Source organism: Lipotes vexillifer, unplaced genomic scaffold (assembly GCF_000442215.2).
Source record: "Lipotes vexillifer unplaced genomic scaffold, Lipotes_vexillifer_v1.1 scaffold1396, whole genome shotgun sequence".
Classification (NCBI taxonomy): Eukaryota; Metazoa; Chordata; class Mammalia; order Artiodactyla; family Lipotidae; genus Lipotes; species Lipotes vexillifer.
In genome coordinates this window covers 857,072-882,319 of record NW_006777671.1, presented here as the reverse complement: position 1 = coordinate 882,319, position 25,248 = coordinate 857,072, and the positions used below count along the sequence as shown (strand labels likewise).

Here is a 25,248-nt window from a genome sequence, read left to right as displayed (position 1 = left end):
CTTGGATGTGGTATATACATCTTTGTATATATATTACTAAATTCAGTTTGCTACCTAACAACAAAAACCAGGATAAAAAGAGCATCTGTTTAGTTTAGCTGAGTGGTTTGTAAACCTGGCTGATTAGAATCAACTGGCACACTTTTAAATGTACATTTCTAAGCCTTGACCACACACTGATTGAGTTTGGCATGCTACCTAGGAATCTGCATTTTAAACTTGCTTATGGAGCCAAGTTGGCCCAACCGTCTGTTTATAAATTGAAGTTGCACATTGAGACTTGTTCAGTGTTCAAAACAAAAACAAAAATTTTGAGAGGGCTACCAGGTTTTTCCCGTTGCTTATGTGACAAACATGAACTTAATGCTTCCTACTAGAGGACAGAGAAATGAATACGGTAATAGTCTGTACCACCTGGAAGTGCTTACACTACTTAATAGGTGAAAAAGACATGCAAACACAATTACAATATATTGTGATAAATCCTGTGATCGAGATAAATGCCATAGGTGATCTGAGAATGGGCCAATTAATTACCTGGATGTTTTAAGAAAGTCTTTACAAATCATGTATTTGAACTGGGTTTTTAAGAATGGTATAGGGGCTTCCTGGTGGCGCAGTGGTTGAGAGTCTGCCTGCCGATGCAGGGGACACAGGTTTGTACCCCAGTGCAGGAAGATCCCACATGCCGCGGAGCGGCTGGGCCCGTGAGCCATGGCCGCTGAGCCTGCGCGTCTGGAGCCTGTGCTCCGCAACAGGAGAGGCCACAACAGTGAGAGGCCCGCATACTGCAAAAAAAAAAAAAAATGGTATAAAAATTGGCACACAAAAGAAATGGCATGTGCAAATACAGTTCATTCAAATAGTGGAGAGGAGATAGTGGGACATGAGGCCAAGGTGTAGAAGTTGCAGCTTAGTGTTATAGGGCCTTGATTTCTGTGCTGAGGAGTTTGGACATTAGAGTCAACGAGCTTAACATTAACGGGTGTCAAATAGAAGAACGTGATCAGAATAATATTTTTGGAGGATAACTGATAGAACTATGGAGTTAGAGACTGAAGAGACTGGGAACAGGGGACAGTTGGGATGTTCATCCATAGCTAATAGAGGTGGGTGTGTAAGCCAAGTAGATAACACTAGGGTGGAGAGTAAGGGGAGACTGGAGATGCACTGTACACCAGGAGGTTTGTATCACAGGCCTTTCTGCGGAGGCGGAGAGGGTCTTTTTACCCAGGCTTAGGGGGGAGAGAGAAAACAGTTTTCTAGAGGATGTGGCTTCAATTACTTCTCTTCATTTTTCTTCAGTCCACCAGCCCTAGCCATGCTGTGGTAGCCAATGTTCAGCATGTCTTACATCTAATGAAGCAACACAGTAAAGTCTTGTGCAATGATCGAGTAGTCAGTAGTGTTCCTTTGGCAAAGCAAGTGTCTTCACGAAGTGGGAAAAGCAAGAAGTCAGCAACGCCTCGCCCCTCTAGCAGCATTAATGAAGAGCTGGCAGAAGTCTTAGAGACTTTACAAGATGAATTTGGGCAAATGAGCTTGTGAGTCTCAGTTTTTTCATTTTTTAGTTATATTTAGTTCTAAAACCTCATTAAACTTCTTGGTGACTAAATTCTTTCATATTTCAATATTTTAAGAAATATTTGTTGAACACAGTCCTTGCACCAACCACTAAACAAGTTACTAGGACTTTAACCAATACAACTGTTCTGGGTGAAATCTCTCCTTTTTCTATAACTGTTAAATGTTTTGGAGACCAAGGTTTACATTAAGTTTTATTTCCTTGTTTGGGAGCTTGATCTACATTGACTTTGGCTATACATAACTGATAAGTTAGGAAGTGAGTGTTTGAAGAACAAGATCCTTCTCTAGACTTTCCTTTTCTACATATGTAATGCTCTTGTGGGGGAGGTAGAGATATAAATAATAAGCGCTTTGAAATTAAGAACTCTTCTTGCATTTGCATCCAGTACCTTTTTTAAACTTTTACACTATCACTAATAATAGAAAAATTTGCTCTGTTTTTAAAAATTGAGTCTTTTTTAGGTCTGTTTTTGTTTTTATGTGGACCATTTTTTAAGTCTTTATTGAATTTGTTACAGAATTGCTTCTGTTTTTTTATGTTTTGGTTTTTTGGCCACAAGGCATTTGGGATCTTAGCTCCCTGACCAGGGATCGAACCTGCACCCCCCGCACTGGAAGGCGAAGTCTTAACCACTGGACCACCAGGGAAGTCCCAAAATTGAGTCGTTTTTTAATGCGCAGAGCAGTGGTCCCATGGTGAGTGAGATGTAGTGGACTTAACCAGCTGACACAGGAAACTTAACCAAGCTCTCCTTCTGTTTTTTATACAGTGACCACCAGCAGCTTACGAAACTTATCCAAGAATCACCAACCATGGAACTGAAAGATAACCTAGAGTGCGAACTGGAGGCATTAGTGGGCAGGATGGAAGCAAAGGCCAGTCAAATAACTAAAGTTCGAAAATATCAAGCCCAGGTAACTGTTTTCCTTAACTCGTTTCTAATAATTAAAAAACGAGTAAAACAGAACAAAACAACCCCTTTTCTTCAAATATGTTAATTGATGCCCTTGTAAGTATATCGTAGATAGAAAGCTACAGGAAGTATTTTTCACTGTAGACACTTAATTCATTGCATTAGTTATTAAGAATTGGTGTCAAGCAGGCTAAGAAAGAGGACACTGTCTTGAAGTCTCAGTAGATTTCATAATCTAAAATACATCTTCCAAGTACTGAATATATTTAATATTCTTATATGAACAAGCTTTACCTCTATGATGAGTTCAAATGGTTCTGAGTTTACCAAAGTCTTTTTAAAAACACCTAGAAATTCTTAATTTCTAAAGGAATAAATCAGATGTAAATACGTGAAAAAGATCTTTAGTTACATTTATGTTACTAATTATATTAATAAAACAACCATGTATTTAGTATCTCCTAAGTGCAATGGGAAGTCACACTCCAGGGTTTCTATTCAGAGAGAAGTGTAATGATTGGTGTATTTAAGAGAAGACTGTGACTGCCGGGAGGGGGTGGAGACAGGAGAGAGGCTGCGAGACCAACGACGCCATTTAAGCTTATCTTGATGAGAGGTCACCGGTGACTGCAGTTGGGGAGAAGTAGACAGATTTGAGGTGAGTCTTGGAAATAGAATTATCAGGGCTGCTTGCTGCTGGATGTCATGTGGAGGGAGAGGACGGTGGTACAGCTGACTGAAACGGAGAAGACTGGTAGCAGAACAGGTTGGCAGACATTTATTAATTGGTTGCTGTGTAATAGGCACAATGCTGAGTGCTCTATGTCATTTTATTTAATTTTCATGGAAGGCTTATGAGGTGAGTATATATTTCATTTTACAAATGAGGAAACTGGAGCCAAGGTCCTGGGAGGTGGGCATACCCTAAAATGAAATTATGTAACTGGCCCAAGGACATTACTGGCTCTCTGGTAAATGGCAGAGGTATGATGCAGACTGGGGTCTTTGCAACTCCAAAACCTAGCTTTTTAAGCATTTTTTTCCAAAGTTCACATACTAAAAATAAAAGAATACAAGCAAATGATTCCTATAGGGGTAATGATCTAATTTGTTTCCTGTACATTAGATTTAACTTTATTCTAATGGAACACCAGTGTGCCAGCAGCGATTTATTTCAGCCAGCAGCTAAAGTAAAGATAAAGCTCCCTATTTGAAATTATTCTAAAAAGTGAAATAATAAAATTAAAAATCCTTTTCATAGTATTAATACATTACCATTACATCCCTTCATCCATCTGCAATGTGCTTCTTTGTCTGTGCAGACTAGTTTCTAGGATGGCTTTCTCCTTCGTGTATTAAAATCTTGTCTTCCATTTCCCATGTCAGATTTTTTTGCCGCCTCCCTGAGACCTTCCCCCGAACTCCCTTGCTTCTCACTCACCCTGTGCTGCACTTTGGAAAGTCTTAACTTCTGATACAGCACCAGAATTGATGTGTTGACTCTTGTTTACAGGTGTTTATGTCACTATATATTTTAAACACTGTTAAATGACTAGTACAATAGATTTTTGAAGGCTTTAAAAATATAAACTCAGAATATATTATATGCATTTTAGTATGAGAGTTAGAAATACCAGTTTTCAGAAAAATATGTTTTTATTAATTTCTCCTTTTTTCCCTGCCTTGGTTTTTTGGTATAGCTGGAGAAACAGAAGTTGGAGAAGCAGAAGAGGGAATTAAGAACCACCAAAAAGACTCTTGATGAAGAAGGAAACAGCAGCAGCCGTTCTTCTGCAACCACAGGGACCACAAATAAGAAGGACTTTGCCAAACCGAGACCTGGAGAAAAAAGCAGGAGAAATCTTCAGTTATTGAAGGACATGCAAACCATACAGAATTCATTACAGAGCAATAGTTTGTGTTGGGATTACTGACTGGTACCAGGTCATAAATGTTATTCACATAATCTGTACCTCATCAATCAGATGTTGACAGTTTACTTTCCAGGTCTCATACTCTTACATTGGAATTAATTAATAGCAGGTATTAAGGGGCCCAAGCTTCATTACACAGGCTTCTTGTGTTACGTATCACAACTAAATGTTAACCCATCTAAATGGAAACCAGGGGAGTTTTAAAGGCCAAAAAGCCACACATACTCTGTTTCCTGTTTGAGATGAATTTGCTGTACTGAGATATTGCACTTTGTAAACAAATTACCAATTTTTTACTTGTGGGTGTGATTTTTTTTAATAGTTCTATATGTCTAAGTAAAATGAGGTTTAAATTATCAAAGTATGAGGCTGTCCCATAGGCAGTGTTTGAAAAGTCTCATTTTTAAATCTTCCCCTGGCGTGAATCTCCCACTTCTCCTTTTCAATGCAACCATTAAATGTACTTTGTTTCAACTATTGATGGAGGTTTTCTATATTTAAATATTTATACATATTTAAGAGGATTGTTTTCTTTTGTTCTTTGACACTTCAAACATTGATCAGTGTTAAATACACCTTTATCGATGTTAATCCACCATTAAAAATTTTTGAAGACTGAAGCATTCATTTTAAATCAGTTAACTGTGAAGATTACAAAAGCATGTTTAAAACTATAAACAAATTGTAAATGAGGTTTTAGAATGAAGAGAGAATGGGAGGTGGTGTAAAGCATATATGTTTGTATTTTTAAATAATACCTGTTTGTAATCATGCTATTTATTTCAAGGCATTATGGTTTTTAATCTTAAAACTTAGAAGAACCCCTTGGCTATTTACTTTTATTGGTGTACAGTGTGAGTGCAATATTAACTGTACACATGCAATTGTCATTGTGTTAATAATGTAAATCATAATTTTGAATAGATCAAGACGTTAACTTTTTATAAATTTGCCACAAATCAATAAAGCAGCTTTCTTAAGGAAACACTGAAATTTTCCTTAACAGCCTGTTAATAAAGGCTTTATTTGTTGCATTCTATCAAAAAAAATACTTTTAAATAGGACATTAACGTATTATGAGAAACAGAATATATGGTATTTACTACATAATTTACTTGCCTCTTTCACGCTTACATAGATACTAGGCCCAACAAAACGGAATTATCTCATAATGTTCAGATACTCTTAAGAGTACTAATGAACATGTTACCTAGATATTAAAGCAATTCTTTTGCCTCCCCTGGGATTGAAATGGAGTTCTAGGATTTTATCTAGACAACAGCATGAATTGTTGTGGCTGTCTGGGCACTAAGCTTGTTAGGCCTTTTACTGAATTCATTGTCTACAAAGTTTTTAATTAAGTGTCCTTAGATTTGGGGGTATTTGTGAATCTCCTAAAATTGTGTGTACACTTCTGCTTACATGTACAGTTTTCTTCCTTAGCAAGCAAGGTATGCTTACAAGCGGGCTGTAGACACCTGAATTACACGTTTCGGTAGTGTGGTGGTGGCATGTGTACCACAGAGGCAGTGGCACAGAGGGAGGTGAGGCATGGCAGAGAAGGGAGTGATGAACAGGGATCATCTCCTGGAGGAGGAAATGATGCCTAAACTCCACAGAACAGGAATAACTCCAAGGGAGAACAGTTCCAGGTCAACAAGGTAAAATGAACAAAAGCAAGGAGGCAGGAATCTGCCCTTTATATGGAAGAATTGGGACTAGCTGAGCAGTACTAGTACATAAAAGTTGAGGTATGCCGATGAGAATAGAAGGGTAAGCAGACAAGTGACAGGAGGCTCAGGAGCTTCGACTTAACCACACAGGCCTCTAAATTTTATATCCCTGATCATAAAGGAAAAAGGTACACCTATGCAACCAATATTCAGATAAATATAAAGTTATAAAACATAGAACTCTCCACTCAAAAGTTTTGTGTAAATATATAAAAAGTGCTAAGACCACCCTCCCAGGCTTCCACACACCTCAATGGATTATCTTTTTTTTTTCTTTTAGATTTAGATTTGTTAGAAACACTTTTATTACAAGTGTTTTTCTTCATTACATGCATTACAGAAAGAATGGGTATCATTTTCATGCACTGAAATAACACTGCTGAACACAGCTTCAGCTAGCTTTGTAGGAAGTATCTTTATTATGTCCTCTTAACATGCATTACAAAATGGGTGGGTATCACTTCCAGTCCCTAAAATGACACTGTGCTGAACACAGCTTGTAAGCAGCTGTGTTAGAAACATCTTTATTATAAGGGTTTTTTTTTAATTGAAATTTGACATGTAACATTGTGTAAATTTCAAGGTGTACAAATGTGTTACCTTGATACATTTAAATATTGTAATATGATTGCCACTGTAGTGATATTTATCACATATAATTATAGTATAATATTGTCTATATTCATTATATTATACATTATCTCTATGGCTTATTTACTGCTTGTTGCAAGTTTGTACCCTTAACGTCGATCTTATCCCTCTAAGCTCCATCTCCTGGTCACCACCATTTTACTGGTTTTTGAGTTTGACTATTTTAGATTCCACATATGAGATCATGCAGTCTTTTTCTCTGACTTATATCAGTATAATGTGCTCAAGGTCCCTTCATGTTGTTGCAAATGGCAGGGTATCTTCCTTTCTCGTGGCAGAATAATATTCTATTGTGTATATATACCACATCATTTGTATCCATTCATCTATTGATGGGCATTTAGGTTGTTTCCATATCTTGGCTATTGTGAATAATGCTGCAGTAAACCTGGGAATGCATATATTCTCTTTGAAATTCTTTTTTCATTTCCTTTGGGTATTTACCTGGAAGTATGTTAGCTCGATTTTGAAATTTTTTTTCTTTTTTTTTTTTTTTTTCCCTTACGTTATGCGGGCCTCTCACTGTTGTGGCCTCTCCCATTTGCGGAGCACAGGCTCCGGACGCGCAGGCTCAGTGGCCATGGCTCACGGGCCCAGCCGCTCCGCGGCATGTGGGATCTTCCCGAAACGGGGCACGAACCCGCGTCTCCTGCATCGGCAGGCGGACTCTCAAGCACTGCGCCACCAGGGAAGCCCTCGATTTTGAAATTTTTGATGAGCCTCCATATTGTTTTCCATAGTAGTTGGACCAGTTTACATTCCCACAACAGTGTACAGTTGACCCTTGAACAAAAGCATTTCTGCATTCAGAGATTCAACCAACCTCAGATTTCACTGAAAAAAAATCTAAGTGGATCTGCACAGTTCTAACTTGTGTTAAGTGTCAACTGTATAAGGGCTCCCTTTTCACCACATCCTCACCAGCACCCGTTATGTCACTTCTTGGTGACAGCCATTCTAACAGGTATGAGGTGTCTTATTATGGTTTTTATTTGCATTTCCCTGAAGATTAGGCATGTTGAGCATTTTTTCATGCACCTGTTTGCCATTCTGATGTCCTCTCTGGGAAAATGTCCATTTAGTCATGCCCATTTTTTAGCTGGATTGGGTTTTTTTGTTGTTATTAAGTTGTATGTATTGTTTACATATATTTTGGACATTAAGCCCTTATTTAATATATGGTGTGCAAAAATTTTTCTCCCATTCAGTAGGCTATCCTTTCATTTTTTGTCTCTTTTGCTGTGCAGAATTCTGAGTTTGATGTAGTCCCATTTGTTTTTTGCTTTTGTTTGTGCTTTTGGCGTCATGTCCAAAAAATCATTGCTAAGACCAATATTAAGGAGCTTCTCCCCTTCTAGAAGTTTTATGGGTCAGGTCTTATGTTTAAGTCTTTGATCCATTTCAAGTTATTTATTTTTTAATTATGATTTCTGTTAATATATTCAAAGCAGGACTTTTTTGATTACATTATCAAAAATTGCCCCCTCATCTCATTTACTATCCAATTAGCCTATTTTATTCACAGCACTTATCACTATTCAAGTTAATTTTTGTGAATGGTGTTAGATAGGCATCCAATTTCATTGTTGTGCATGTATTCTTCTCTGGTTTCCCAGCACCACTTTTTGAAGAGACTATTCTTTCCCCATTGGGTGTTCTTGGCTCCCTCATCAAATATTAGATGACCACTGGGATTTAATTCTGGGCTTTCTATTCCATTGGTCAATGTGTCTGTTTTTGTGCCAGTACCATAATGTTTTTATTACCGTGGCTTTGTAATATAGTTTGAAATCTGAACGCATGATATCCACAGCTTAGTTCTTTTTTCTCAGGATTATTTTGGCTGTCTGGGGCTTTTTTGTGGTTCCACAAAAATTTCTGGATTCTTCCATGTAAAAGAATGCCTTTGGCACTTTGATGGGAACTGCACTGAATCTGTAGATAGCTTTGGGTAGTAAGGACATCTAGTAAAGTCCTCCATTGGATTCTTCCAATCCATGAACATAGGATCTCTTTCCATTTGTGTCTTCTTTGATTTCTTTCAGCAGCCTTGTAGTTTTCATTGTACAGATCTTTCATTTCCTTGGTTAAACTTTTCCTCAGTAGTATATTGTTTCTGTGCTATTTTGAGTGGGATAGTTTTATCAATATTTTGTTTTCAGATGCTTCATCATTAGTGTAAAGGAATGCAACTGACTTATGTATGACGATTTTGTATCTTGGAACTTTACTGAAATGGTTGATTAGTCCCAACAGTGTTTTGGTTGACTCTGGGATTATCTATATATAAAAACCAAATCATCACAAATAGAGACATTTTACTTCTTCCTTTCTGATTTGGATGTCTTTTTAAATTCTCTTGCCTAGTTGCTGTAGCTAGGAATTCCTATACAATAATGAATATGAGTGGTGAGAGTGGGCATCATTGTCTCGTTCCTGATCTTAGAGGAAAAACTTTCAACTGTTCTCCATTAACAGCTGTGGGTTTATGGTACACAGCCTTTATTATATTGAGGTATATTCTTTTTTTACCCAATCTGTTAAAGGTTTTTATTATGAAAGGATGTTGTATTTTGTCAGATGCTTTTTCTGCATTTATTGAAATGATCATGTAGTTTTTCTTTCATTTTATTGAAGTGATATATTATTACATTTATTGATTTGCATATGTTAAATCATCCTTGCATACAAGGGATCCCACTTTGGTCATGGTATATAATCCTATTTGTGTGTCCTTGAATTTGGTTTGCCAATATTTGGTTGAGAGTTTTTGCGTCTATATTCAGCAGGGATATTGGTCTGTAGTTTTCTTGTATCCTCATTTGGTTCTGGTATCAATGTAATGCTGGCCTTGTAGATGACTTTGGAAGAGTTCCCTCCTCCTTAATACTTTGGAAGTGTTTGGAGGAAGATTTGGTTCATTCTTCTTTATATGTTTGGTAGAATTCACCACTGAAGCCATCTGGTACTGTAGTTTTCTGTGTTGGGATTTTTTTGATTTGATTTGATTTTTTTTCAGTTCCTTTACTCATTACTGGTCTGTCATGGAGATCTCTCCTCAGAAATCTGGGGTGTCGCTGAAAAGCAATGGGACCCTCCAACTGCAGCCCACAAGCTGAGTAGACTTATACTTACCCTTTGCCCTTTCCACCTCTGCTGGACAGGTTGCTGCTGCCGCCACAGCCAGTGTCACCACATCTCCCTTGGCTCCCTAGCCTCCTTTGAGGTTTCATTCACCCAATTTCAGATACACAGATGAATCTCTCTCAGGTCTCCTGGTATGCTGTGCAGAGGCACTTGTGTCTAGTTATGGATGTCTGATTCGCTAGAAGTCAAAGGGAGAGAAAAGGAAGCACTGGTGCCACCGTGATGCTGATGTCTTCACTAAAGGATCATCTTAAAAGCACTCCACTTTGGAGACTCCTGCAAAAGGTAAAAGGAAACCCCTGGAAAGTTTTAAAAGGAGAAGTGACAGATTTGCACTTAGATTGCTCTGAATGGAATTTAGATTCTGAATGGAATTAGATTGCTTTGAATGGAATTTCAAGTGAATATGAGGGTATTAAGACTAGAAGTTTTAAATTCTTGAACCTCTTTAATCATCTACATTCTTTTATGTGGCATCAGACCAAGATGATAAAGGCTTAAGGGAGGGAAATGGTACAATGCACAGAGAGAATGGATTTATAAAATATTTGGAATAGAAAACTGCTTTAATACTGACAGACTGGTCACTTAAATACTGTTATAAATTTTCTTATAACAAATTTCAATGATCAAATCATTTTGGTACCAATTTTGCTAATACTGGATGTACTAACAATGGAAATTATACTTACTCATTGCAAAACCAAGAGCAGGGCAAAAGGTTCAGACTAGTGAGTTAACAAGTGAAAAAACACTGATTTTGAGTATTTGATTTATCTGATCAAACTGAACATTTCCTTTATAGCAGCTGCTATGAAACACCCCTTTCCTCAAAAAATTCCAAATAACATTTCTGCAAAAGAAACTTAAGGCAAACAACTTAGAACAAGGACAAAGTTTAAAAGTCAGTTGAAATTTTCTTTTAATTAAAGACCCAAGGGACAAGAAGCTCCTTTGTGTTACAGTACATAACATATGGCTCTTATACAGAGTAAAATAGACACCAGGGAGTCAAGTGTTTATACCAGCGCTGAATTCTTACTGTAGCAGCCAAAAAGTGAAGCAGGATTTCCTTTACTGGCATTGAGACTGTAATACATTTTTACATGCAATAAATTCTTTGGTAGACTTAATCATTCAGTGGAATTACAGAATTTGCAAAGGAAAGTAACAGTCAAATATTTCATGTAAAATTTGAGCACAGTACTTCTCACCATATGCTATTTATACAGACTTCAGGGAAAATGTCAATCCTACTAAACTTTTACATACTGCCTCAAAATTTGCCAGTTAACTTCTCTGTGTTCAAAAAAAAAAAATGTAACTATAATAAAGTAGGGCAGATAATGAGTTTTTTAAATATGTTTCATGATGTTTCTAGTAATTGTGCAAATGGAAACTAATCTGAAGGATGTGGAATTCTTTGAAATCCTGGACGGCTACCACTTTCTCCTCTCCATCCTCCTCCCAAGCACATCTGTAAGGCATCATTTTGGAACAGCTATCTGATACATCTTAAATTAAGTACATAAATAATGACAGCAATAATTTTCAACTATTACTACAACATAATATCCTCAAGACTTTGCCTTATTATATGAAGAACATGAGTTTTGAATGGTGAAAGTAAATCACTTACTACAAAAAGGAAAAACCCATGATGGGCAAAGGAGCATCAAGTGATCTTGATTATGACACTGAAGCCCAGTATGTATAATGCCATGAATGTCAGTATTGGTTTGGTTTGAAAACTGATGCTCCTCCTTCTGTGCAATGAGTGTTCTTCCATCAAGAAGTGTATTTCTGAAGTAGTTTGTGTTTTGATTTTACCACACACCAAAATTTCTGAGACAGCATTTTCCTTTTAAAATCAGAAACTTGTTCCCACTGTGGATCCAGGACTGAAGCATTTTAATGTTCTTTGGGTGACTTATAAGATTAGTGTCATAATCATGTAATTACATGTGGGGGTTATTTCACTTAAACCACCTGCACTGCTACAGTTCTAAACTCATCCTAGAGAGATTTAAAATAAATAAAGTGACTTAAGTTCTCTCACAGATGGGTTCTATATTCAGAAACTTTCTCCTCATGAAGCTGCCACTGTAATCAGAGTTCATGGCGATGACCGATGGCCCCATCCAGTAGCCCTCTCACACAACAGTCTGTACAGGAGTGACACACTGTGCAGGAGAACTGGCTCTCTCCGAGGATGAGGTTGATCGGTTGGAAATTTCTCTCTGTAGTTCCTCTACTTTCTTCTGAAGCTCTGCTCGTTTAGCAAGAAGTTCTTTATATCTGTTGTGAATGGGTTCCTACAAGAGCAGCACACCCTAAAATTATTTAACTAGGCAATCCTAAACAAACCCAAAGTCAAGTCATTCCAGTATAGCACTCCTTCCCTAAATGCTGCAGTGTGTGTGTTTTCAGCTATGGGGACCACACCCACCTTTCCAGAACATCAGTGAAAACTAACTTCAGGGACTCCTCTGACACCACTGCTCTTTTCACTGGCTTCCCTAGTGCCCCCCATGTGTTTCCACAGAATACCCTGAAACTGGTACTTAGCCAAATACAACAAATAATTAACAATTTAATCTAAAAGCCAATACTCAAAGATTTCCTGTCATTTAATTGCAGACTTTTTAGTCTTTTAAACAGTTCTAAGCAGTAAATATTCCATAACATTTTAAAAAAATCAACCAGAATTCTGTTAGGCTTTTAACTTTCCTAAAGCTATTTTCTCCAGCCTATTAAAACAAAACCTCTAGTCCAGCGCCCTCATTTTATAGAAGAGGGGAAAAAAGACAAAACAGAAGTGACTTGTCCAAGGCCAAACAATCGAGTCATGATAAGAATCAAGTGTACTGATTATCCCTATGTAGTGCTTTTTCTACTATGCAATTAAAACTGTTAACAGGAAAAAGTGAAAGCTTTAAATATGCACAGATAATTTTTCTAGCTGCTTTAAAGGGGACGAATGTAATTCATACAACTGAATGGATAAAAACTCATTGTATATTGCAGGGCATATACCTGTGGCTTCATCCGTGGATTCCACCTTACGTAGTATCCCACCCAGAGCTCTAGGTGGCGCATGCTGGCTACTGGATAAAGGACATGATTGGAATAGCTCCCATAGAGAGGATTAGTGAAGTCCTCCAGCTGACTATTTATGTAAGACCACAATGACACAGTCCTTTTGGGAAGATTCTATAAGAAGGAAAAAGATTCTCCATTACATAAGCTAATTATACTTTAGATGGAATTTGTAAAGAGGTATATTGTGTTCATTTAAATTGTTTCAGAGGGAGAGAGAACTCAAGACACTGTGGTGACAGCCCCACTTAGATTAAAATTAGAGGGTATTGGAAAACTGCAGTTCTGCAAAAAGTTAAACAGAGTTACCATACCAGCAATTCCACTCTTAGGTATATACCCAAGAGAAGTGAAAACACATGCACACACAATCCAGTACACAAATGTTCAAAGTAGCATCAGTCATAGTAGCCAAAAAGTAGAAACAACCCAAAAGACCATCAACTGATAAATGGATAAAATGCAGTATATCAATACAATGGATTATTCAGTCATAAAAAGGAATGAAGAACTGATACACGCTACAAATTGAACCTTGAAAACATTATGCTAAGTGAAAGAAGCCAAACACAAAGGCCACACCCTGACTGATTTCATTTAAATGAAATGTCCAGAACAGGCAAATCAAGAGACAGATTAGTGTTTGCCAGGGTCTGAGAGGAGAGAATGGGGAGCAACTACTAATAGGTATGGGGTTTCTTTTCAGTGTTCTGAAATTAATGGTGGTGATGGCTATACAACTCTAGAGATGCTAAAACCCACTAAATTATACACTTTAAAAGAGTGAATTTTATGGAATGCAAATTATAGCTCAGTTTTAAAAACACTTCTTTTTTTAAAGATATAGTGAATCCTATCTGAGGCTCTCAAAAAATGAAAGTATCTTTGGAAGTTATCTATTAATTACCTAACACGCAAGAAATTCTTTTTTTGTACTAATAATTGTTTCTTTTATTGCTGAGTAGTACTACATCATATAGAAATACCACAGGTGAAGGGCATTTAGGTTGTTTTCAGTTTTCAGCCACTGTAAGTAAAGCTGGTATGAACATTTGTGGGAAGAAAATCAGAATTTTGTGGGAACAAAAGTTTCTATTTCTCTAGGACAAACACCCAGTAGTGTGATTACCAGGTCATATGGTAAGTAAATGCATAGCTTTATATACAAATGTCAACTGTTTATGAGACATTCAATAAATTCTTGTTTGCCTACTATGCACGGAAATATTCAGCATGGTACATACTGAAGATGTAATGGTGATTTAAAAATTTAATATCAGTCGTCAAGGAATTTCTAGTCTAGGAAGCACTTACTACATGGCAGTTATTATAGTGTTTTGTATGGTTTATTTTATGTAATCCTCACAACAGTAAGCAGTATTAAGTACTTAAGTAAATAAGTACTATTATCCGTACTTTACAGAAGCCTAAATTAACTTGCCCAACATCACACAGTAAGTCAAAAATCCAAGATCTGAACCCAGGCAGCCTGGCTCCAGAGCAAGCATTCTTTGCCACTAGGCTTTATAGAAAAGCATGAAGAAACTATTTTATTCTGGTTTTTTTTTTTTTTTTTTTTTTAGCGGTACGCAGGCCTCTCACTGCTGTGGCCTCTCCCGTTGCGGAGCACAGGCTCCGGATGCGCAGGCTCAGCGGCCATAGCTCACGGGCCCAGCCACTCCGCTGCATGTGCGATCTTCCCGGACCGGGGCACGAACCCGTGTTCCCTGCATCAGCAGGCGGACTCTCAACCACTGCGCCACCAGGGAAGCCGCAAGAAACTATTTTATAGCCACATTTTTTAGAATGAAAACTGAAGCAGAGGGAGACACTAATCAAGATAATTTAGAATTTCATACATAGGATAGATGTATTTTGAGGAAGACAACTTGAAATGTAATCCTTACAAGGTTTCTTCTAAATAATATCAACCACTTAAAAGTGGTAACTCTGGGCTAGTGGGGTAACAAATTTTAACTTTCTACTTAATATCTTTTCAGTGTTTGAATGTTTTATGGTATTATTTTACAATTAAAAAAAAAAACTAAAATGGCTCATACATATGCAGAATATATTTGGGGAAGTGAGCTGTCCATTCATTCAAATACATTTTTTTTTGCTAATTATATTTTTCTGCACCTGTTTTGATGGATTTCCATCCTGCAGGGAGTAACAGGTACATGGGCACTCCTAAGACTCCACATACTTCAGTTCTCTTTAGGAGACACTGCTTCCTACCCATAAACTCAACTGACAGCTGGCTAGCATATTCAGTCTTGTGACAGAGGTGCTTTAAAATAGATCAGGTTCAGATGTATGGAAAGAAGCATATTACAGCATATAAAATAAAATATAGCTAAAGGAATCATCCAAAAGAACAACTGTTCAGTTGAAATCCATCAGAGGATGCACTCTAGTAGAGAAAGCACATATTAGGGATACAAGGGGGAGGGTCAGGGCTCATGTTTTACCTCTTTTCCTCTCTGCTGTTCACTGTTACAGAGGAATGTTCCAAACAAACAGCTATATAGGTGGTCCAAAATGGTAATGAGAAAATATTCATTGAATTCAAATGCTGTAGGAAACTGCAAAATCAAACACCACAAACACACAAAATTATTAAGACATTTTCTCAAGCATATTCATCCCTGTATACTGGCAGATCCTTTGTAATACTTCTTAAAATTAGGCTAAACAATATTCAGGACTATATATTTCTAAGCCATTATGGCATTATCTGCTTGGTCTTCTGTTCAAAATTATTTTCTGAGATAATTTTTCATAATATCTCCTTTTCTTGTACAGTTAAGTTTGAATGGTCTGATCTTGATATTTCTGCATCCATTTATATCAGTTAAACCTCAACTTGAGCCTAATAAATTCTGACTTGTCTTTCTCTGCCAAAAATGACCATAAGCAACATAGTAAAATGTTTCTTTAAATTTTCAACAACATAGTTTTGTTTCTAGGAATTACACAAAAAAATATTGACGTCTCCAGAAAATGTCAGCAATGCACAAAAATTCCAAGGCAGATATGCAGATCATTTAAAAGCCAACCTACTTATCTTTTAAAGGAACATGCACTCAAACCACGATATCTTGTAATCCAGTACTTTGGCAGCCTCTTTCTAAAAAAAGAAAATTCACTGTCTCTTTAACCTAGGACAAGTGCTTGACTGGATGTCTCGCTATTACACAAACATCACAATTTTGGGGGAATGTATCAAGGACCAATTACAGATCCCAGGAAAGAGGGTAAGGGATTTAGTATAATCCATCCTATCCATCTAATGTTTCAAGAATTATCTGAAAGCTTCTATGTAGGACTGTACCATTTATAGGACTGTGAAAAGGAAGTCCATGAATATTTGGATTGTGGATTTGGGAAATAAATATTAGTGCCAAATTTTTCTTAGAATGATCCCTACCCCATAGTGGAGGAAAACAGTATGAACTGCATGCAAAAGGGACAGGGATGAAAACAACTTTGCCTTGAAGTTTCCTAAATTTATAAGCACGGTAACGTGGCAAATTTATCTTCTCAAACAATTTATCTTCTCGAACAATTCATTCTTGAATAATAACTTTTGTGGCTGTGGAGCAAATGAAGCAGGTAATAAAGCACATGCCAACATAAAGCCAATCAATTGTAAGAAACTTTGTCAAATCTCATTCATTCATTTACAGAACAAATCCCATCTCCTGTATTGCTGGGTTTTTTTTTTAATTTTTTACTTATTTTTGGCTGCATTGGGTCTTCATTGCTGCATGTGGGCTTTCTCTAGTTGCAGCGAGCTGGGGCTACGCTTCATTGCAGTGCGTGGGCTTCTCATTGCAGTGGCTTCTCTTATTGCAGAGCATGGGCTCTAGGCGCACAGGCTTCAGTAGTGGCACGCAGGCTCAGTAGTGGTAGCTCACACGCTGTAGAGCACAGGCTCAGTAGTTGTGGCACACAGGCTTAGCCCACGGCATGTGGCCTCTTCCCGGACCAGGGATTGAACCCGTGTCCCCTGCACTGGCAGGCGGACTCAACCACTGTGCCACCAGGGAAGTCGCCCCATCTCCTGTACTGATACACACTCTTAACAGCCTTATTTATTAGCCAACCATGAATGCACCCTGACTCATTACATAGCAAGCCAAAGGAGCTAAGCCTATGATTAGTCTTTCATCTTTGTGGCAAAACTATTATCTCAGTTATGAGAAGATGGCTTAATCAGTGATCATTTCCTCACAACAAATCTAAAATAGCATTATTTTAGAGCATTATTTAAATAGAGTACTAACTGCTGCTATTGTTTTTAAAATTCTGAGCAGAGGAGGAATATTTTGTCTCCTTACATGTTTAAACTCTAAAGGGCCCTTTATCAACTGCTTCCTGATCCCAGGACTGAGGGGATGAGGATGAGGGCAGAAGGAGATGTAGAATCTGGCTAATTACATTATTGGTCCCATTTTAACAAATTTGCTATTTAAATCTCTGCACATTCAATTATTCATAAAACTGATGATTGCCAATAAACATTATTACTATCTAACACATTAAACGCTCAGGAAGAAAATATCATACAGAAAAATATAAGCAGACATTTACAATAAAAACTTACAATTATAGTGGTATTTTAAGTTCTATCAATGAAACAAGATTAAACTGGTATTACATTATTTATTAACTTAAGCTCAAAATTAGAGTTAAATTGCTTTTAGATATACAGCATATAAAAAGTTAACACAACTACTAAGAAAGAAATGCATTTGTCATGTACTCTTCTATGTGAACAATTGGTAAATGTGACTGATTTTGTTTTTCTAACAAATATACCTGAACTAACAGTTCACACACATTGCTCCCTTCAAGGTATGTTCCCCAGAAAGCAGTACACTTAACCATCAATGATGACTTTTGTAGTCCTTTGATATGGCATATTTGATTTTTTACCAACACTGTCAAATATTACTTAAAGATTGATAATGGTCAAAAGTAGGTCCTATTGTTTATGGTCAAACACCCCCCCCCAAAAAAAAAGATTGATAAGGATTTGTAATAGCTAATATATCGAACACTATCTCAAAGGCAGTTCCAAAGGAAAAATTCAAACCTACTCCAAGAAGCAGTAAACATTATTAAACTAATAAGCATGTTGTGTCTCTCTTCCCCCTAGTATGCCAAGGGCCTAATTTGTAGAACAAAACTGAATTGTATACACATTTGCATCACATGTGTTAAAATACCAGCCTTAACAAACGGTAGTCATATCTATTACGACACTTCATTTAAGCCAGCAGGTTTCAAAACAATCCACCCAAACTGAAATGCTTATGGGAGAAAAATAAACTATTCAATATGTAATTAATGTATTTCACTTGAGGATCACCATTTTTCTCTTAATGAAATAAAGAGTATTTTATTGAAACCAGAACACAATCCTAAAGCCAAGCAGAGCCAGCAACTGCCCTACTTTATATTCCTGTGGCAGTCTAATGAAAAACTAACCAGGCTCCCAGTTGTTTGAGGTCTAATAAAACTCTTGGATAAATAATTAACTGAAAAAAAAAAATTAACTGATACACCAATGAACTGTATCTAACTTTTGGGTTCTGAGATTATTTTTCCTGAGTTAAACATTTTTAAGACACCAATTCCTTGCCTCATTAGTGAAGTGATCCCATAATAAATCAGATGTCTTTCAATCTCCTCTGCTATCTTTCCAAAAGACTAAATCTGTTTACAGTAATATTTCAAATTGTTTGCTAGAATGTTGATTAAGTCTAAAAAAACATAATCTCTCTCTCCATACCTAAAAACAAAAAGAACTGAATCTATTACATATATACCTTGCCATAATTTCCATCTAAATACATTTTTCCATCGAAAGTGCTTAAAATATGATTTCATTTCGCTTGAGTTACCTAGCCTATTTCATTTCTTTACCTCCTTTAGCAATGTACAGATGAGTTTCTGGGTGAATATAAAGCCATTATTTAACACTACTTGTCCAAAACAAAAGAGGAAACCTCTCAGGGGTTATTATCAATGCCATGCATTGAAATGCTAATGGAATCAAATTGTCAAGTGTTTAATACTACCTCCAAATAATATAGTTTAACTTAATTCATAATGTAATAATAGCTAATCGTTCTAGTACCTAGAAAACTTACAAGAATTTCCATTTTACATGAAATGTAAGATAATCAGTGATCAAATCCAACTCTAACTGGACAGCTTAAAAGAGAGATGTAAGAATGGATATCCCAGATAAATTACCTGTCTTGTCATTTGCCAGACACAGTCAATAAACTGAAGAAAAACAGGTGATCTGTCTGCATCTGCATGGTTTTTATCTCCATGGCCAAGTCTCTGAAGCAAAGAATGAAATATTATATGAGCTTTGTGGGATTTTTCAGCTTTTAATGAAAGTAATTTTATTTTCCAAGAAAAGTAATATTTGCTCAATATTTTAAAAAATTCAGAATATCTTTTTAAAAGAGCACTGCAAGGAAAACAGAAATTACCATAATCCCACCAAGGAGAAATCTCTATTAACATTTCAATGTGCAAACTGCCAGGTTACTTCCTAACATGAGACACTTGTAACAGGAATTACAACTCAGTTTAATAAATAAAACTCAGATCCTAAAAGGTTGATAATGGGACACAGGAGCAGCCAGACCTCAGAGCCCAGATTTTTCTTCTGGAGATTTGGCCCTGAATATTAACAGTTCCTTGTACACTAGCTTCAGGAAGCACCCTTCTCCTTTAACACCTTGGCCAGTGCATGAAGGGGACCTGTTGCATCTGAGTTCCAGACTGTCTTTCAAAAAGAATCACATTAGCACAAATCTTTGAAAACTTTTAAAAAATGCTTGACATCTCCCCTCAAGCATGCACTCACCTACTTTCTCAATTTTTTTTTCTCCTCTGAAGACTCCTGCCCCCAATGACTGAGATAAACCTCTACTCTGTACCCAAAAACAGTGATTCTAAAAGTATGGTCCACAGACATCCGGCAGCAGGGCAGGTCTGTGAGTTCAAAACTATTTTTATAATATTACTAAGACATGGTTTGCCTTTTTCAATGTGTTGACATTTGCACTAATGGTGTTAAAGTGATGAAGAATAAAAACTTTTGGTACCTTAGTAGGAATCAAGAAGCAAGGCATTGAAATCAATCTATACTAGCAGTTATTATATTCTTCCTTGCCAAACACGTGCAGTTAAAGAAGGAAAAAAAAAAGAAAAGCCACTCTCTCTTAAGCCAGTTTCCTTGATGAAGCAGTAAAAGTTATTAACTTTATTAAATCACCCCATTTGAGTACAAAATTTTTAAGTATCCTATTAACAAAATGGGAAATACACATAATATGCTTCTGCTGCAGACTTAAGTAGGATGGTAGGAAACACAGCTTTTTCATGGAACATCATTTTGACTTGAAAGAACAATATATGAACTATGATTATTAAGACTTGAATATCTTGCAGACATTTTTTTGAAAATGTACACAAGTGAATGCATCACTTCAAGGAAAACAATGGACAGTATTTGTTACCAATGATACAATTCAAGTTTTTGAGTGGAAATTAGATTTGGGGGAAATTTTTATCTGCTACAATGAGCTTGATAATACTGTTCTGATAAAATCAGTAGCAGTATTAACAAATGTGACTATATTATATAATGAAATGCATTAATATTGGAAGGGCTGTGTAAATCAGTAAGCCAGTATTTTCCAAATTACCAACACTTGATGTTACAAAATCATGCATGGGTAAGAGATCTATTTATTCAAAGTGCAAGAGAGACCAAAGGAATTTAATAGAACAAACAACGAAAAATTCATTGAGTTAGTTTTGGATTCCACATTACAATTAACTGCTAAGAAACTACCATTTGTCGAGTTTTGGCATAGTATCAAATAAAAATATCCACAATTCCCTGAAAAAAATACTCTCTATTTTTCAACCTACATATCTGTGTATGGTCAGATTTTCCTCATTTCTTCAACCAACAGAACATATTGCAACAGACTGAATGCAGAAGGAGACATGAAATTCAGCTATCTTCTATTAAGCCAGACATTAAAGAAATTTGCAAAAAATGCAGAATAATGCCACTCTTCTCATTAAACTTCCTTATGTGTTTTGGAAAACATAGCTATTTTTCTTTAAAATGTTATTTATGTTAATATATAATAGTACTATGGTTTGAATGTTTGTGTTCCCCCAAAATTCACATGTTGAAATCCTAATGCCCAGTGTGATGGTATTAGGAGCTAACTAGGTCATAAGGGTGGATTCCTCATGAATGGGATTAATGCTCTTATCAAAAGAGACCCCACAAAAAAAAGAAAAAGAAGAGAGACCCCACAGAGGCCCCAGCCCTCTTCCACCATTCAAGAACACAGCGAAATGTTGGCAGTCTGCACCCCGGAAAAAGGCCTTCACCAGAAGGCCATGCTGGCACTCTGAACTTGGACTTCCAGCCATCAAAACTGTGAGAAATATAGCTGCCCAAATGGACTAAGAAAACAGATTTATTTCTTTAAATAATATTTAAATATTTTAAATTTAATTTCTAATATGGTAAATACTGATAGATATAAACAAAGTTCTTTCGGGTCATCAACAATTGTTAAAAAAGGAAAGAGGTCCAGAAATCAAAAAGTTTGAGAATCATTACCCTGTATTAACCATGTGAGCATACCCTCTTGATCAGATGTCCTTTAACTGTCAAATTCTGCTTTCAGATAACAACTAAGGGGGAAAAAATGGAGTAGGTAACCAGATTCAATAATTTAGGAATCCACTGCAACTTCAAACAGTCTGAAATATTTATGATTTTGGTTACATTTATATGAACATGTACAGCTTTGGCTGACTAAAACTTCATTCTTCTTTTTTTGCGGTATGCAGGCCTCTCACTGTTGTGGCCTCTCCCGTTGCGGAGCACAGGCTCCGGACGCGCAGGCCCAGCGGCCATGGCTCACGGGCCCAGCCGCTCCGCGGCATGTGGGATCTTCCCAGACCGGGGCACGAACCCGTGTCCCCTACATCAGCAGGCTGACTCTCAACCACTGCGCCACCAGGGAAGCCCCATTCTTTTTTTTTTTTTTTTAAATGGTCTTTTCATGGTAAGTACGTTTTATAGAGAATTGAAAAACATGAGCTATTTGAATAGATACTCCAGATGACCAATTTTATTTAACAGTTCAAGTTCAAAAGAGCAGACTACCTTTAAATGGACTACCTGTCCATTTCTTGCAAGTTTTTTTATGAACACTGCTGGTAGCTACTGGATACTAACGGTTAACATTAGAGGCAGCATCTGAGCAAACATATTTCAGAAAGTCTTTCAGCTAATCTAGGAAAATGCTGCCAAAAATCACACTCTCAGGGGCTTCAAGGCCTCTGAACAATCTTAACTCTCATCTCCAGATTTTCTAAACCTGCCCCTCCCTCGACTCTACTCCAGCTACACTCAGTCCCACCCAGTGTGAGACACTCACACTCACCATTTGCTCACACTGCTCCTCTTTCCTGGGAAAATTTTCCTGCTCCGCACTCTCTAAATTCTATGATTACAACTAACATATACCACGGATGGGCATACATGAGAACCAAGGCCTACAAGGTAACTGTTCCCAAGTTTGCTGATTCCAAATTTAGAGTTTAGCAGAAACACAGCTAAAAACCACTTGAATGTTTATTTAATTAAAAGCTACATGAATCTAAAGTATGTTGTAACAAAAAGCAAATACAAAAGCACAGTATCCTTTAAAAGGGACATAATAACCCCATTCCTCTATTTTAGGAACTACTACAGTTTTGGGTACCACACTTGTAGAAAGCCATGAGCAAAGTTCAGAGGACAAAGGGGAGGGTGAGGGGATTAGGATGAGAAAAGACTGAAGAAAACGGACATTTTGCCAGAACTGAAGATTATGACTGACACAGGAAGACAGCTACTTCCAAATATTTGCAGGGCTATTTATTTGGATTAGTAGTCATATTTGTTCTTCTTATCTCCAAAGGGGAATGTAAGAAAATGAGAAGTAAATTGTAATTCACTATGAAGAAAAAGTTTGTAGTAGGTAGACTTTCTTCAGTGAGACTTGACAGCCTCAGGAAGGGACCTGCTGCTTATTTCTGGAGGTGTTAATGAAGAAACCAAACAACCATTTCACGGGGACACCAGAGAAGACATTCCCTGGACTCTGAGGCCCTTCCAACTTTTAGATTTGATACGAATGACAACATCAAAATAAATTTTAAGTCATATAGAGGGCACAAAATTTGTCATTTCCATAAAACTAACTGCAACACTTTCCATACATATGGTCATTAAGGGTAATAGCAAAGCTATTTTATTCCCAACTCTAAATTATTTTTTCTCTGTTATTTCTTTTAGTCCCAGTCTAAATTGTTTTAGACCCTGATCCTGTGTGAGTAGTGCTACTTTGTAGGGCCACTTTAAATTAAGAATAATAGGCCAGTCTCGCGTTTTTTTAAGTCTACAGGAAAAGCTAGAAGCGCGCTGTAGCTGCGTAACAGTCCATGCTGCTCTGAACTATCATTTGAAGGTAGAAGTCACAGAAGGGTATCTCCTATTCCCGATAGAGAGTATGGAAGAGACTGGGCCAGGAGCCTGACAAACAGCTAACCCTGGCTCCAGACTGCAGAGCCACAGCAGGATAACCCAGTGCTTCCAAAACAAGCCCAAAGTTCTCTTGGGAAGTTTACCCATTAGAACAAAGGATCCGATTTAGACGAATATCTAGTGAGTAAAGGCATGATTTTCACATGCCTTACATGATATGCATATGTGATACACTGAGTCATGGTACTTTACTCACAAGCTGAAATCGATGTCCAAAGCTTAGCCACTCTTTTTCTACAAGGACTTCAAATCCTCGGATGGTTCGGTAGTATCCATCCAACATGAGCATGGCCAGGGAGGTCAGCTGAGCTGTGCGATCCCAGCCATCACTGCAGTGGACTACCACAGACGTCTTTCCTGACTCTACTTTGTCAGCAATCCTAAGAGCCCCTGCGAGAATAAGCTGCAAACAGATTTTTTAAATTAATTTTTTAAAAAATTAAATGCTTCCTTCTTCAAAATGTACTAATAAAGTTTTGTTTAGAGATGACTGTCTCAATATCATGTGGAGAAAAAAACATCAGTCCCTTCCCAAAAAGAATTTTTGTGAATGGTAGAAGATACATAAATTTTGCTTTTAAAACTAAAAAAAATCTCATAAATGCAGACTCCTATTAATCTGCACAATGAAATATCCAAACAAAAGGTGCCTTTGAGTTCTAAACAAATCAAAAATATGAGTAAGAGGTAAGTTCTAAAGAGATCTATTTCTGAGAATCTTCAAATATTCCAACATCATCCATTTAAATAAAAATAATACACCAACTTTAGTCTTACCTATTATTTGAAACAATGATACTTAACCAAATTAGAATATGAAAGCCATAAGGTTGGATATTTTAAAATATTCTACAGCTTCTATAGCATTTATTCTACTGTTTTTATATACATCATATAGCATACAGCAAGCACAGTATAAAACTTCAGAGTAAGCTGCTTTTTTTGTATCAGTATGAATGGAAAATTCTGATCAGACCAATATATTACCATGTCAACTTAACTGGTATCTAAAATAATTTCAGGGTTTTTTTTTTAAATATGCAGAGACTCTGCAAAATAATTTACCTTTTCTGAAGCTGATCTTGAGTTAAAACTAGACAGAATTAGATGTAACCAAAAAAGAAACACAAAGTATGATATCCTTTAAAATGAACAATATAGCCACATTTTTCTCTGCAATGGCCAAATCATACTTAAAGAACAGCATGATTACACAAACATAGATAAGAATGAAAGAAAAGATATACTAGGCTTAGAGAATCTCATGACGACCTCCTTTTGATTATAACTGTAGGCATATTCTGGAAGTGGGGTACTCTGAAGCAATCTCAATCTTAACTATGCATCAGAGTCATTTGTGAGCATTAAAAAAAACAAAAAGAAACACCTGGTGCCCATTCTCCACTAATCCTAACTTACTATTTTAAATAACTTCTACCTAAAATTCAAATGTATATCCAAACTTACACATCACTGACCCAAAGGATTAAAACACCTGGAGAGTTAAGACTGACAAGAAAGAGTTA

General features: G+C 36.8%; 2 protein-coding genes across 3 annotated transcripts in view; one reads left to right on the top strand and one right to left on the bottom strand.

Annotated features, from left to right (window-relative positions):
- The window catches only part of CEP57 (centrosomal protein 57), a 46,587-nt gene extending 41,856 nt beyond the window's left edge, over positions 1-4,731 (top strand). The window contains exons 9-11 of the mRNA XM_007451255.1: positions 1,306-1,544; positions 2,358-2,502; positions 4,202-4,731. Of these exons, the coding sequence (XP_007451317.1) occupies positions 1,306-1,544; positions 2,358-2,502; positions 4,202-4,435 (618 nt within the window). The 3' untranslated portion in view covers positions 4,436-4,731. The remainder of the gene's footprint in view (positions 1-1,305; positions 1,545-2,357; positions 2,503-4,201) is intronic.
- Positions 4,732-11,626: 6,895 nt separating this feature from the next.
- Positions 11,627-25,248, bottom strand: part of MTMR2 (myotubularin related protein 2) — a 109,174-nt gene continuing 95,552 nt past the window's right edge. Inside the window, exons 12-16 of one of the 2 annotated variants that reach the window (XM_007451254.1) lie at positions 23,919-24,125; positions 19,333-19,425; positions 15,537-15,650; positions 13,003-13,179; positions 11,627-12,281 (exon numbers count right to left, since the gene is read on the bottom strand). In XM_007451254.1, the coding sequence (XP_007451316.1) occupies positions 12,120-12,281; positions 13,003-13,179; positions 15,537-15,650; positions 19,333-19,425; positions 23,919-24,125 (753 nt within the window). In that variant the 3' untranslated portion in view covers positions 11,627-12,119. The remainder of the gene's footprint in view (positions 12,282-13,002; positions 13,180-15,536; positions 15,651-19,332; positions 19,426-23,918; positions 24,126-25,248) is intronic. The other variant, XM_007451253.1, reaches the window with a different exon arrangement.